The 15,309-nt window shown below is 46.2% G+C and overlaps 1 protein-coding gene across 1 annotated transcript in view; it reads right to left on the bottom strand.

Moving 5' to 3' along the window:
* The window catches only part of oprl1 (opiate receptor-like 1), a 136,782-nt gene that overhangs the window by 25,224 nt on the left and 96,249 nt on the right, over nt 1–15,309 (bottom strand). The window contains exons 4-5 of the mRNA XM_030733402.1: nt 8,621–8,803; nt 7,946–8,036 (exon numbers count right to left, since the gene is read on the bottom strand). Of these exons, the coding sequence (XP_030589262.1) occupies nt 7,946–8,036; nt 8,621–8,803 (274 nt within the window). The remainder of the gene's footprint in view (nt 1–7,945; nt 8,037–8,620; nt 8,804–15,309) is intronic.

Raw genomic sequence — 15,309 nt, 5'->3', positions numbered from 1 at the left:
ATTTGGACCCGGAATGACATCAGACTTAAAGAAGGCTATGAATGATATGAGAACTTTAGCCAGGGTTCTCCACACTGGCCAGTGAATTTCCATTAAAGGTCACTAAGGTGCCGTTTACACGAGACCGTTTTCATTTTGAAACGGCGTCGTTTTGATGCGTTTCGGCCTTGCGTTTACACGACAACAGAGTGAAAACGATGTGTTTCGGAAACGGGGTCCAGAGTGGAGCGTTTCAGAAATGCACCGGCTTGCGTTCTCGTGTAAACACTTGAAACCGGGGTGATTTGAAAATGCTCGACTCGCACATGCGCACTATGGTTGCAACGGCCACAGTTTTTCGTGCACGCACAAATTGATAGATAGTACTAGCGGATTCGCGAGTGCTTCTTAAGCTTTTCTTGTGTTTTTACCGTTTTGTAATTCAGCGTTGCGTGCACCAGCGATCCAACCTCATTGTCAGTCCACACAAAACCTCTCACATTGGCCGTTTTGTAAGTAATGAACAATTTGCCGCACTACCTACTGTGTCACTCCACGCATGCGCGTCTTGCATAAACAAACTTTGCAAAGAGAAAACCAACGCTAACTTGTGGCCTGGCATGGGAACTACATCGTTTTCATCGTTTCCATCGTTTCACATGTCATCGTGTAAAAGCGGATCTTTTCTGAAACGCCACTGTGTAAACGAAAGGCTGAAACGCATCAAAACGACACCATTTCCAGTGAAAACGGCTTTGTGTAAACGGCACCTCAAAGTGAGAAATGCCATTTGAGCGCATTATTCATGAAGAGCAGCAGAGAGCAGGTTAAGGAGCATGGACGTGTTTGGCATGTGAGTGACATGTCATTAAAGAGGATTCAGCTGTGCATCCTAGAAATGAACAAAGTGGGTTTAATAATAATTGGAGTTCAGGTGATGCTCTCTGGTACTTAATTTATGGATAGATTTCATTGCATTTGAGGAGAGATAAATTAAAAAGATAAGCAATCAAAAATAGCTTAGAGATAATTGATTTATATGAAGCAAAACCTTATCAGGAAGGTCTAAATCAGGGTGAGAAAAGTCAAATAAAGTTTGGATTATCAGCTGTGGTAGGGCTTTTATACGAAGTCATCAACAACCTCTCCTCCACTCATGAAGAAACAAGCTATCATTCATGGATATTTACAGCCTGATAACAGATTCAAATGTCATGCTTTCGGCCATTCATTGGTTTGAAAAGACACATCTTAGGAAACCTATGTCCTATGCAAAGGTTACAATTAGCACTGAAATTAATTTTACATCCACCTTTAATGAATCTGCAGCCACATCTGAATGAAATAATATAGAAAATAATACAGTTTGAATGGTTCTCAAAGCTGAGCTCAGCACAGTTAACCTCTAAAGAAAGTTTTCTGAACTCTTCTCATTTCCATGACCTCAGACACTGACATTTTGTTAAAGCTCCCTCACAGATGTACACATGGTGTCCTTTACTTCTTTGACAAAGCAGGGTTATGGTCTCACTCCCAGCCCATCTCCTATGGATGCTTGTGATAGACTCACTGGCATTATATTTGTAACTTGTGCTGATGTAATTGGGGTGGTTGTATTTCAGGAGGTAGAGCAGGACACCCACTAATCGGAAGGGTGGTGGTTCAATCCCTGGCTGCTGCAGTTTGCATGCTAAAGTATCCTTGGGCAAGATACTGAACCCCAAGATGCAACTGTAGGAGTATGAGTGAGTGTGAATGTTAGATAAAATGCATTTAGATGTAGAAAGAAGTGCTTGTATGAATGAGGCGTGTTGTAAAAAGTGCTTTGAGTGCTCAGAGTAGAAAAGTGTTATATAAGAACCAGTCCATTTATTATCCTGATCCTGGCCATCCTGACACCAACACTGTTAAACATGCCTAAACCATCATGTTTCTGATGCTGAGCTGCATTTTCCTTCTTTCTTGGTATGTTCTCATCCATCCACTAAACACTGTTTGAACAGTCTTCAGGTGTGTTTACGTGATCTTTAGCAAACTGCAGACAGGATGCGGTGATCTTATTGCTACCAGGTTCCCTCAGGTTACTTTGGGTCCTCCAGACTGTTACCAGCCTACTTGCTCATGGAGTGAACTTCGTTGGTGGAGGACAATGATGCAGTGATTGTCCTACAGTTTGTGTGAGTGTTGATTGGTGGAGAATAAACTCTTTAGAGATGCCTCTGAAACTTTTTCCAGCATGCTTAGAAAACCTGTAAGAAGAGTCACCCAAGAGATATTCCTGGTCAGATGATTAAGCACCTCAACTGCTTCCTTTTGATGGGGAGCAGGAGTGGACCTACTCTGAGCGTCTTTCTCATTTCTGCCACTTGTATCTTCGATGCCATTCTTCTGGTCTCTACCCACAGCTTGTGGTATGGGTAGGAACATAGAATGGCTGGTAAAGCAAAGCTTGTCAGTGTTAGTGTTACTAAGGATGCTGAACTTATCCATTGCTCCATTTTAGGTTCCAGCTTCTGGTCTTCAAAAATAAAAAACACCTGGCTGAAAACACCTGACTAATTTCACCTTTAAATCACCTTTGACCCCCTCTGTGAATCACCACCTTGTCACAGTGGAGGTGTTTGTGTGTCCCAGTGATCCCAGGAGTTATGTTGCCTGATAGGGTCTTCCAAGGCAAATTAGTCCTGGGCGAAGCTCCAGACAAAGAGCGATTCCAACAACCCTGATGGTAGACACACCAAGGGAACAATTTACCCTGCCTGTGATTGGATTACTGGGGCCCCACCCTGAAGCCAGGCCTGTGGATAGAACTCGAGGGAGAGCATCTGGTGGCTGGGGATTAGCTCGTGGTGCCTGGCTGGGCCCACCCTCCTGTAGGCCCACCACCCGTAGGGGGCATCTTACTGGTCAGATGCTTTGCGTGTCGGGCGGCAGCCAAGGGCAGAGGCCCTGGCGGACCGATCCCCAGCTATTGCGACTGCCTTTTAGGACATGGAATGCCGCCTCTATGGTAGGGAAGAAGCCTGGGGAAGAAGCCTGTGTTAGTGCATGAGGTTGAGAGTTATCGGCTAGATATAGTTGGGCTCACCTCAACACCCAGCCTGGGCTCTGGAACGAGTCTGCTGGAGAGGGGCTGGACTCAGTTTTAGGCTGGAGTTCCCCTTGGTGAGAGGGTGAGTGCTGGAGTGGGTATACTTGTATCCCCACGGCTTGCTGCATTTACCTCTGAGTTTTCACTGGTGAACAAGAGGGTCCTTTCCCTGCACCTTCGGGCCATGGAACTGGTCCTGACTGTTGTTTGTGCTTACGCGCCAAATGACAGTTCAGAGTACCCACCCTTCTTGGAGTCACTGGGTGGGTTCCCATAACGAACAGCATATTTGAACATAAGGATGTCCCTAAGTGCATGTGGCACCAGGACTACCTAGGTCACAGGTCAATAATCCATTTTGTAATTGTATCATCAAATCTGCAGCCATATGTTCTGGACACTCAGATGAAGAGAGGAGCTGAGTTGTCAACTGATCACCACCTGGTGATGATTTGGATCAGGTGGTGGGGGAGGATGCTGGACAGACCCGGCACACCTAAACGTATAGTGAGGTTGTGCTGGGAATGCCTGGCAGCGGCCCCAGACTGCGAGATCTTCAACTCCCATGTCCGGCAGATCTTAAACAGCATTCCGAGGGAGGCTGAGTACATTGAGTCTGAATGGACCATGTTCTATACCTCCATTGTTGAGGCTGCTGCAGGGAGCTATAGCTGCAAAGTGGTTGGTGCCTGTCATGGTGGTAATCTCTGAACCAGATGGTGAACACTGGAGATGAAGGGAGCCATCAAGATGAAGGAGTCCCATCAGGCTTGGTTGGCCTGTGGGACTTTAGAGGCAGCTGACAAATGCTGGCAGGCCAAGCAAAATGCAGCTTGGGCAGTGGCCGAAGCAAAACTCGGGTGTGGGAGGAGTTTGGTGAGGCCATGGAAAAAAGACTTTTGGACTGCCTTGAAGCAATTCTGGCAAACCATCAGGTGACTCAGTAGAGCATGATGGAGCTCTACCCAAATGGTGTATAATGTGGATGGGGAGTTGCCAACTTCAACTGAGGATATAGTTGAGCGGTAGAAGGAATACTTCAAGGACCTCTTTAATCCCACAGTCTGAGAACAAGGGGAACGACTCGCCTATCACTAGGGGTGAAGTCACTGAGGCAGTTAAATAACTCCTTGGTGGCAGGGCCCCTGGGGTGGATTAGAGTCAACCTGAGTTCCTGAAGGTTCTGGATGTTGTAGAGCTGTCTTGGGTGACACACCTCTGCAACATCACATGGAGATCTGGGGTGTTGCCACTAGATTGGCATACTGGGGTGGTGGTCTCCATCTTTAAGAAGGGAGATCGGAGGGTGTGCTCCAACTGTGGGGGATCACACTCCTCAGCCTCCATGCCAGGGTGCTGGAAAGGAGAGCGCCTCCATTAGGTAGAACTCGGACTCAAGAGGAACAATGTGGTTTGCATCCTGGTTGCGGAACGCTGAACCAGTGCTTTATTCTCTCAAGGACATTCAAGTGTGCATGGAAGTTTGCCCATCCAGTCTATATGCGCTTTGTAGACTTGGAGAAGGCTGTTGATTGCATCCCTTGGGGCATCCTCTGGGGGGTGCTGCAGGAGTTTGGAGTGTCGGGCCTTTTGTTACAGGCCATTCAGTCCTTGTACAACTGCAGTGAGAGCTTGGTTCGCATTGCTGGGAATACATTTCCTGTGGGTAGTGTACTCCACCGGGGCTGCCCTTTGTCACAGATTCTGTTCATAATTTTTACGGACAGAATTTCTAGCTGTAGCCAAGTGGTTGAAGGCTTCCGCCTTGGTGGCCTCAGAATCTCATCTCTGCTCAGAAGGGAACGGGAGATTGATAGATGGATTGGGGCTGCGTTTACAGTGATGCGGATGCTGCACTGGTCAGTTGTGGTAAAGAGCGAGCTGAGTGTGAACGCGAAGCTGTCGATTTACTGGTCAATCTACATCCCTACCCTCGCCTATGGTCACGAGCTTTGGGTAGTGACTGAAAGAATGAGATTGTGGATACAAAATGAGCTTCCTCCAAAGGGTGGCTGGCCTCTCCTTTAGAGATAGGGTGAGGAGTGCAGCCATTCAGGAGGGGATCATAGTAATGAACCATCCATTAGTTATGCTGCTATAGGCCTAGGCTGCTGGGGGGGTTCACATAATGCACTGTTTCTTTTCATTCACCTTATTTACTTTGTTTATACTCCACTCTGCATTTAATCATTAATTGTTAATAATCTCTGGCTCTCTTCCACAGCATGTCTTTTCTCTCCCCTCAGCCCCCCCCCGGCAGATGACTGCCCCCCCCTCCCTGAGCCTGGTTCTGCTGGAGGTTTCTTCCTGTTAAAGGGAGTTTTTCATTCCCACTGTCACCAAGTGCTGCTCATAGGGGGTCGTTTTGACTGTTGGGTTTTCTCTGTATTATTGTAGGGTCTTTACCCACAATACAAAGCGCCTTGAGGCAACTGTTTGTTGTGATTTGGCGCTATATAAATAAAATTGAATTCAATTGTATAGTAGAGCCGCTGCTCCTCCACATCAAAAGGAGCCAGTTGAGGTGGTCCAGGCATCTGATTAGGATGCCTCCTGGGTGCCTCTTGAGTGAGGTGTTCCAGGCATGGCATACCAGAAGAAAGCCCAGGGGCAGATGCACTGGAGAGACTATATATATATCTTGGCTGGAATAGGATGCCTCAGTGTCTCCTCGGATGAGCTGGTAGAGGTGGCTGGGGAGAGGGAGGTCTGCTTAGGATGCTGCCCCCGTGACCCGGCCCCGGATAAGTGGAAGAAAATGGATGAATGGAATCTATTAATCATCAAAGACCTTTCCTCCTTACAAAGATGTAAGACTGGATCATTTTACTCCTGAATAAAACAAAGTCTAATATCTAAAATCTGATTATTTTCAAGACTTTATTTATAAAAACTGTATAGAACCCGACTTTTCCCCTGTGACTGTAAACCTAACCAAACAGCAAAAGTGAAACTGAAAAAGTGAAAATCAAAGTGTAAACCACAAAGCTCCCTCGGTCTCCTGGCTGACAAACCTGTGATTAATGATACAGGAGTTTACCCAGAGATGCAGGGCTGTGGTTTAACAGATGATTGGTGCAGAGGTGCTACACTGCAGTGCATTCATGAATAAAACAAGAAGCTGGAAACAGCATCTTTTTTGATCTGCAGCAGTATGACACTGAGTTTAATGTGTGGAGGCTCATTTTAAATTAAAGCCTCCTGTGATGGATTTTATATCTGCATTATTTGCTTTATTATTCAGGGAAAGTGGTGATAAAAACACACTGGCATTGCTTAACAACCATGCAGTAAAAGCAGTAAGGACCAGATAGCTTATCATACCTGCTCACAGTAAGACACCTCACACCCTCTCTGGGCAGCAGTATGTACAACTATGTGATATTGCATTTTAAATTAGGGTTAATATTTATGGTAGTGCAGTAGAATTGCTGAAGGTGGAGTCCGTGCAGTGATACTGACTGCAAGGGCTGTGTTAAAGGTTCATGTGTGCAGATCAGTGCAGACATATTGGGCCAAATACAGCCTTTTAATCCAGCCTCTGTATCACTTTAGATTCTTAATGATTCGTCATTTTGGCCCACATACTTTTATCTGCACAACAACCTGCTTCCTGTCTAAATGTCAAACTTAGACAGATGGGTTAGCTAACAAGCAAGGTAATGTGGAATGACAGAGAAAGAAAAGCTGATGTTGAAGGTAATCTCAGGAGAGATGAGTGACTGAAGACATTGTGTTTACAGAGGCTCGTGTACTCCTTACTACAAAGTAATCTGTGTTCCCAGACACCCTCGGAAGAAGCTCATTTCCACTGGCTGCATCCTCCATCTCATTCTTGTGGTCCCTGCCCACGGCTTGTAGCCACAAGTGAGAGCAGGAATGTAGGCTGACTGGTAAATCAACAACTTCACTTTCACACTCAGCCCATTCCAAGGCGGCTGTGGGTCCAGAGGCGGAGCAGGTTTCCACTAAGTGAAAGGCTGGTAGTTCAATTCCTGCAGTCTGCATGTTGAAGATACCTAACCCTAAGTCTCCTTGGTTAAAGCAGAAAAGCATTACCAATCCACTTACCTCAGATGCTGCACTTCAGAAACCACTGAAGGGAAATGAGAAGTGAGAGTTCCCTTTTTACTGCAGCCAAATCTCAAAGCTGTAGTTTCATCACAGCAGAGGAAACAGCTGAGTCAGAGGTTTTCACAGAAGCTGAGAATGTTTCTTAGAAATTTTTTGTATTTTATTTGCAGCCATTTTCATGGGAGAAATCAAGGCCATGTGGTACAGCTTCACTACATTAACAAAGATGTTTCACACTTGTTTTTATTATAATTAAATTTACCATACAGCTCTGGAGTTGTGATATAATTAACGCCCTACAGTGACAGATATAACGCTCTTGGCAACGGTTGATGGTGATCACCAAACAACATTTTCCTGTTTATTGACTGGTCGATGGTTTTATGTGGACACAGTGAGACCATCATGGAGGACATGTGGTCCTCAGTGAAACTGAGTTTGACACTCCTGCTTCAGACACTTTGATTCTGGTGTGTCACGCACTGCCGTCAGGGGTCAGTACTAAACTGAACACATACAGCTGCAGTGCCCTTTAGCAAGAAGAACAAGGATGCCTGCAGTGGATGATCTGTGCTCCCCATAGCCAGGACCTGCTACCATTAATAAAGTAAATAAATCAAGAGACACTGAAGACAGCCTGAACCCACAGAAGAACAAATGCTCAACAACAGTGAGAAAACCCGAGTAGAGCCTCCTACAGCGTCCCTCAGGAGGTGAAATGATACAATGATTTTCTGTGCATGTGTGTGCATGTGTGTGTGTGTGTGTGTGTGTGTGTGTGTGTGTGTGTGTGTTGCTTACTGTTATGCTCTTGTTCCTCCTCTACATTTCCCATGACCATCGCTGGGACACCGAAGGCAGAAGCCAACACCCAGACGCAGATATTCACCACCTGAACACATAAAGACGTGAACATTTGAACACAATTATCTTTTCCTTAGATCCTGCTGGTAAGGAAGATCAATCCCTCAGCAACCAATTACTTGTGTTCAGAGGTGAAGTAAGAGATCCACAAGTCTCTCCAACAACTGTGTGAACACATTTAACATAAAAAGAAAGAAATGGAATAATTTACAGCTTTATGGTCAGTATTTTTAAGGTGAATCACGTCCCCATTATTCTGATAAGATCTTTTAAAAACAGTCTCTGGGAACTGAAGTTCTTTAAACCTGCATTCTTTCTAATGACCAGGACGATCCAGAAAACTGAGAATGCTCACTGGTTCATAACTGGTCACAGATGTATACTACAGTAAGTGAAGAGTGAATCTGACTGAGAAACACTTTAAAGCAAGACTTCATGAATGAGTGGGTAACATCACAGTGGCTGTATCTGTCTTTTATAACATCTACAGTATGTTTCCAACAGCAACCACAATTTATCATCAGACTAAAAGTTAGACTCCACTGGAGCGCTTGTTTCCATCAGCCGTGGTTTCAGGAGAATGAAACTCAAAGGTAAATATGTCACACTTACTTTGGCCTTGTGAGGAGTCCTCATGTCCAGCGCTTTGACAGGGTGGCAGACAGCCACGTACCTGTCCATGCTCATCACTGTCAGCGTGAAGGTACTGGTGAACATGTTGTAGTAGTCAATGGATACCACCACCTTGCACAGGGTGTTCCCAAATGGCCAGAAGCCCAGGTACACATCAGTGCCCTGGAAACATCCAGAAACCAGAGTCTGAGTGTCAAAACCCCACAAGTTAGAAATCTACGCATCCTTCCATTTCTCAGCTGGCACTGGACTGGATTGGATTGGACTTTGTTGGCTTTATTGTCACTGAATGTTCAGTGAAATTTCCATTGCAGCTACCATTTAAAAAGACATATATACACTATACATAAACAAAAACAATAGTAAAATACACAATAAGTTAGAATAAATTAAAATGTGCAGAATAGTGCAGGAAGGAAGTAATTTCCAGCCTCCCCCTTATTGAGTGGGAGGGATTATGTGTGCAACTGCAGAGGGGAGTAGGTGTGTGGCAGCAGGGGGGGTGGGGGTGTGTGACTGCAAGTGCATTATGTGGCTGTAGTGGGGGGGTGAGCGTTGCTGGTGGGGGTTGGTGTTTGAGTGTGAGTAACCGCAGGGAAATGATGTGTGTGAGGTTTGTGTGTGGTGCTGTGGGGGGCGAGGGGGTTGATGGCTCTGACAGCTCTAGGGAAGAAACTTTTCCTCAGTCGGTTGGTGGTAGTCCGTATGCTGCTGTACTGCTTTCCTGATGGAAGTGGTGCAAACAGTCTGTGGCCCGGGTGGCCGGGGTCCGTGACGATGGCTCTGGCTCTCTTTTTGACCCGGCCTGCATATATAGAGTCCAGGTCTGGGAGGGGGCAGCCCACAATGCCCTGTGCTGTTCTTACCACCCGGGCCAGTTGTTTCCTCTCCAGTGCCGTGCAGCTGCCACACCACACCGTCACATTAAGGCAGAGCACACTTTCAGTTGTCGCCTGGTAGAAGTTCACGAGCAGCTGAGAGGAGAGTCCAGCCCACTTCAGTTTCCTGAGGAAGAAGAGTCTTTGTTGTGCCTTCTTCACCAGGTGGGAGGAGTTGGTGGAGCAGGAAAGGTCAGATGTGATGTGGAGGCCCAGGAACTTCATGTTTTCCACACGCTCCACTGCCTCTCCATCTATGAGGAGGGGGATGTGGTCCGTCTTCCTGGACCTCCTAAAGTCCACAATGACCTCCTTGGTCTTTCCTGGGTTCAGCACCAGGTTGTTGGCTGAACATCACTGGGTGAGCTGCTGGATCTCCTCTCTGTAGTGGGTCTCATTGTTGTCTGAAATGAGACCCACTACTGTGGTGTCGTCCGCGTACTTCACCACTGTGTTCGTGGGGTGGGTGGCAACCCAGTCGTGTGTGAACAGGGTGAAGAGGGCTGGACTGAGCACACAGCCCTGCGGCGTGTCTGTGTTAAGGACCAGTGGGGACGATGTTGCCTCACCTAATCTCACCACCTGAGACCTGTTGGTGAGGAAGTCTCTGATCCAGTGACACAGTGACACAGGCAGACCCACCTCACATGTCTGGGATGACGGTGGTAAATGCTGAGCTGAAGTCTATAAATAGCATCCTGATGTAGGTGTTGGGGTGCTGCAGGTGGGTCAGGGCTGTGTGCAGGGTGATGGAGACAGCATCCTCTGTTGACCGATTCCCTCTGTGGGCCAACTGAAGGCTGTCCAGGTCTGCGGGGTTGGAGTCTCTAATAAACCTCAGAAGGATCCGCTTGAAGCACTTCATGATTACCGGGGTCAAAGCAACTGGCCAGTAATCATTCAGGCAGGTGATGGACGTCTTCTTCTTGGGTACCGGTATGATGATGAAGGACTTGAGGCACTCAGGAACCATGGTCAGCCGCAGGTACAGATTGAAAATGTCCAGGAACACTCCTGATAGCTGGTCAGCACACGTTCTCAGTGTCCGGCCTGACACCTTGTCCGGTCCTGAAGCCTTGCGGGTGTTGATCCTCCTCAGGGTGGACTTCACTTGGTGCTGCTGCAGGACAAGGGGCTGGTGCTGCTCCTCCAGCTGAGGGAGATGCGTAGCCTCTCTGCTGCCCAACCTGTCGAAGCGTGCAAAGAAGCTGTTTAAGGTGTCAGGCAAGGTGGGGTCGTGGCTGGCCAGTTGGCTGCTGTTTTTATAATCTGTCAAGGTCCTGATGCCCCTCCACATATTCCGGGGGTTGTTGCCATTGAAGTGTTCCTTGATGTGCTGCTTGTATTGGAGCTTGGCCTGCTTAATTCCTTTCTTCAGTTCTGATCAGGCCCTGCTATAAGCCAGCCTATCTCCAGACCTACAGGCAGTGTCCCGGGCTTTCAGCAGGGGCCATACTCTGCTGTTCAGCCATGGTTTCTGGTTGGGAAACTCTTTGATGGCCTTGACAGGGAGAACATCATCAGTGCAGAACTGAATATAAGATGGTACAGACAATGTATACTCCTCCAGGTCTGCCCCTACCCTGAACACACTCCAGTCTGTGTGTTCGAAGCAGTCTTGAAGTGCAGAGGAGGCATCCTCAGTTCAAACCTGCACTGTCCTGGTGGTTGGCTTTGTTCTGCAGGCCAGAGGCTTATAGGCAGGAATCAGCTCCACTGAGATGTGGTCAGACATGCCCAGGTGTGGGGCTGCTGCAGCCTTGTAAGCACCTGGGATGTTACAGTAAACCTGGTCCAAAATGTTAGTGTCTCTGGTGGGAAGGTTTATGAACTTGTGAAATTTGGGAAACACAGCCTTCAGTTCAGTATGGTTAAAGTCCCCCGCCACAATCACGGCTGCCTCTGGGTTGGCGTGCATCTGCTCGCTGATCAGGCAGTACAACTCCTCTAAAGCTGACTTAGCATTAGCCTGCGGTGATATGTAGACAGCCACGATTACTATGGACCAGAGTTCTCTCACCAGCTTGAAGGGTCTGCATTTCACCGCCAGGTATTCCAGATCAGGAGAGCAGGATGTACCGACAGGGTGTGTGACAGTACACCAGGCATTGTATACATACAGCGCCAAACCTCCACATCTGCTCTTACCCAAAGCTGCAGTCCTATCCGCCCAGAACAGACAGCGCCCCGTTAACTCCACTGCTGCGTCCGGGATGTTGTCGTCCAACCATGTCTCTGTGATAACGGTCACACAGCTGTTCATCCAGCGCGAGATAATCCTCAGATGCATCTCGTCGATTTTGTTGGTCAGAGACCTGACGTTGGCAAGGAAGAGACTGGGGAGCGCTGATCTGTAGGAGTTAGCTTGTAGCCTAACACGTATGCCAGCTCTCTTACCCCTCTTCTGTTTACGGTGTCTCCTCCGTCGCTTTGTCAGCATAGGGTGGATGGTCATCATGGGCACTGGAGTCCATAGCAACTCTGGTGGAATAAAGTCCAGTTCAGGTGGTGTATGGAGTCCAAACTGTACCCCACTGTTCCACAGTTCAGACCGGCTGTATAGTATCTGAGCTCCCAGTGATGTGGTGAATGTAAAAACGAGTAAAAACAAGAAAACAGAAACATAAACGCGGGAGCTGCGAGCTGCTGGGGTGCGGCGTGTGAAAGGTGCGGTACACCTGAACAGTCTATCACACTCACATTCACACATACGCTCATTTAAGATTCACCAGGTAACCCACTGAGCATGTCTTTGGACTATGGGAGGAAGTTGGAGAACCCAGATAGAACCCACACAGACATGTCAAGACCACGTAAACCCCACACAGAAAGAACTCGGCTTGTTGGTGCTAACCACCCCTCACTCCTCACATCAGGGTTCAAAGTTCCACAAAACACACAAGAGAATAGAATAGAATAGAATAGAATAGAATAGAATAGAATGCCTTTATTGTCATTATACAGGATGTACAATGAGATTGGAGGGCCACTCCTGTTCAGTGCCATGCAATAGAAAGTCAAACTCTCTAAAATAAAAATAAAAATATTATAATCTAGTATAATCAAGAAATATACAGAAAATAAACAATGTATAAAATATACAAAAAATAGAATGTATAAAAATATATACATATATTGGTGCATCTGTACATTGTAAGAAAAGTAAATAAGTGTATACATATAATAATGAAGATGATGAATATTGCACTTGGTGAATGAATATTGCACTAATGAATGAATACTGGATATTACACAATATAGGAATGTTAGATATTGTTCAGTATGAATAATATAATATTGCACAGAGATGTGGGTGTAGGAGCCAATGTGAACTTAAGATGGTGCAACTTTAGTTTGTAGGTGTATAGTGTGTTCTTCATTTGTTATTGTTGGTTGTTGCTGTTACTGCTCATGTAAGGCCTTAAATGGCATTAGATTTAACTGTAAAACCCATTTGTTCTGTTCTTTTAGTTAGCTATTGAACTAAGCTCTGCGCATGCTCACTAGGACACAGAGGTTAGAATAGAAGTGTGGATCAGCGGCAGAGCCAAGTACGGTGTAAAAAGGTTTTTTGACCGTGCTGCAACTGTAGGTAAAGATTGATGCTGTTATTATTTAGCTACCATCTAAAACGTGGATCATTGTAGGGATATTTTCATGTGTGTCTGATCTGAGAGAAGCTCGGATGTATGTGGATGGAAATGTGACCTGGATGAACAAGATGGTGGAAATAAACGCTCAAAACTACGACCTGATTCTTTTTTGACTGGAGTAAGAAGTAAGAACGGTGCAAACGAGTCAAGCCCATCATTCTTGCCTGCTGCTAATACCGGTGAGTGGCTTTGAAATTACGTCTTAAGTCTGCCACAACATTAAGTCAAAAAACCCTTTTTCTCTGGCATCTTTGTGCGACCATGTTGCGGACATGAGCGATCAGGAATTAGACAGAGCCCAAACGGATTATACCGCTTTGTGGGACGACGCGGTGAAAATACAGAAAGCCTTGATTCGCTTAATATTAATCTGGATAACCATGGAAATCGTTTCCTTGTGTTAAAGCTAAGTGGTTAATTTATCGCTTCTACCGCTGCAATCGGTCACGACATTATTGAAACATTGTAACCGCAATGGCGGACCCGCAAAACGAGGATGCGGAAATTGCAGTTACCGATGATGACCAGAAGAGGGCAGTCGTGCCCACAGAAAAGAGGTTTGAGGAAAAACTGCATCAGTTTATCACTGCAAGACGATCTAAACTAAGACTGTTGACTACAAAATCCAACCAAATAGAGCGCCTTATGGAAGATGAAGATAATCTGATACATATTGAGCAAAAGGAAATAAAGAGTTACAAAAAATTGTATGAGGAATTCACCGAACTGAACCAGTCAGTGAAACTTTATTTGAAAGAAGAGGAAAGCGAGGCCGACCAAACATTCTGGTTTGAGCCCAAAGTATCCAACTGTCAAGACTTCATGAAAAGAGTAGAGACTTGGATTGAGGAAGCAAAACTGCATAGAGACTTGGTAAAGACAAGTCAAAAGGAAGTCACTCCTAGGGACAGTGTTTCGAATGTTTCTGCAAAGCAAAAATCTGGCAAGTCTTCCAGTCGCAGTAGTCAAGCAAGTTCACATGCATCTTCTTCAGCAATACGTCTGAAAGAGGAGGCCAATAGAGCAGCGCTCATGGCAAAAGCAGCAGCATTAAAGGAAAAGAAGGCACTTGCACTGAAAGAAGCCCAGTTAAATGCAGACAAAGAACAACTGGCGATTCAAACAGAACTGGCGGCTTCTGCCGCACGGCTTAAAATATATTCTGAGCATGAATCACCTCAATTACAGCTTGGTGCCGCAGCCGCAGTATTACAGTCAAGTCATCTGGACGAAGATGAAGGTCAGCACAGGTATGAGGCATCACCACCCAGACGGGGATACCAAGACTGGCCAATGCATTCAACTAACACCCCGGCAGTTAGACCAAAGTCATCTGTGGAGCAAAGGTCAAACTCATTACCTGCAGCTGAGCCACTTCAACATAATAGAGACACAAGTGAGTTGTTCAAAGTGATGAAACGTCAAAATGACATTACAGAGTTGCTTGTGAGAAACCAGCAGCTGTCCCGCCTGCCTCAAAGAGACATTCCCTTGTTCTGTGGAGATCCACTGGAATTCCAGTCCTTTCTAAAGGCATTTGATCATGCTATTGACGCCAGAGCTGACAGTGAGGCAGATAAGTTGTATTTTCTGGAGCAATATACTAGGGGTGATCCAAGGGATTTAGTTAAAAGCTGCCAACATATGCCAGCACATCGTGGCTATCATGAGGCACGGAAACTCCTTAGTGATCACTATGGAAATGAAGTTAAAATTGCTTCAGCTTTAATGGAAAAGGCTTTTAAATGGCCTAAAATCAAGCCAGAAGATGGAAAAGCTCTCAGTGCCTTCTCATTGTTTCTCCTGAGCTGTCGCAACACCATGGAGGATGTTGAATTTATGGATGAGCTGGACAATCCCACCAATATGAGAGTGGTAGTGTCAAAGTTGCCATACAAACTCATGGAGAAGTGGAGGGGTCACACATACGAGATACAAGAGCTGCGAGGAAGCAGAGCCAAGTTTGCTGATCTTGTCAAATTTGTGGATAAGCAAGCTAAAGTCATGATGGATCCGCTATTCGGCAACTTGCTAGAGAGTACAGCTGCTGAAAGGAAAGACAAAGCGAAGCTTGACATTAGGCTACGGTCAAAACCAGAAGGAAAGAAAGGTACCAGCTTCGCAACTAATGCTACTC

Source organism: Archocentrus centrarchus, chromosome 7 (assembly GCF_007364275.1).
Source record: "Archocentrus centrarchus isolate MPI-CPG fArcCen1 chromosome 7, fArcCen1, whole genome shotgun sequence".
In the NCBI taxonomy this organism is placed as follows: Eukaryota; Metazoa; Chordata; class Actinopteri; order Cichliformes; family Cichlidae; genus Archocentrus; species Archocentrus centrarchus.
Note: the sequence above shows the minus strand (reverse complement) of the source record. Positions and strands in the feature narration are given on the sequence as shown.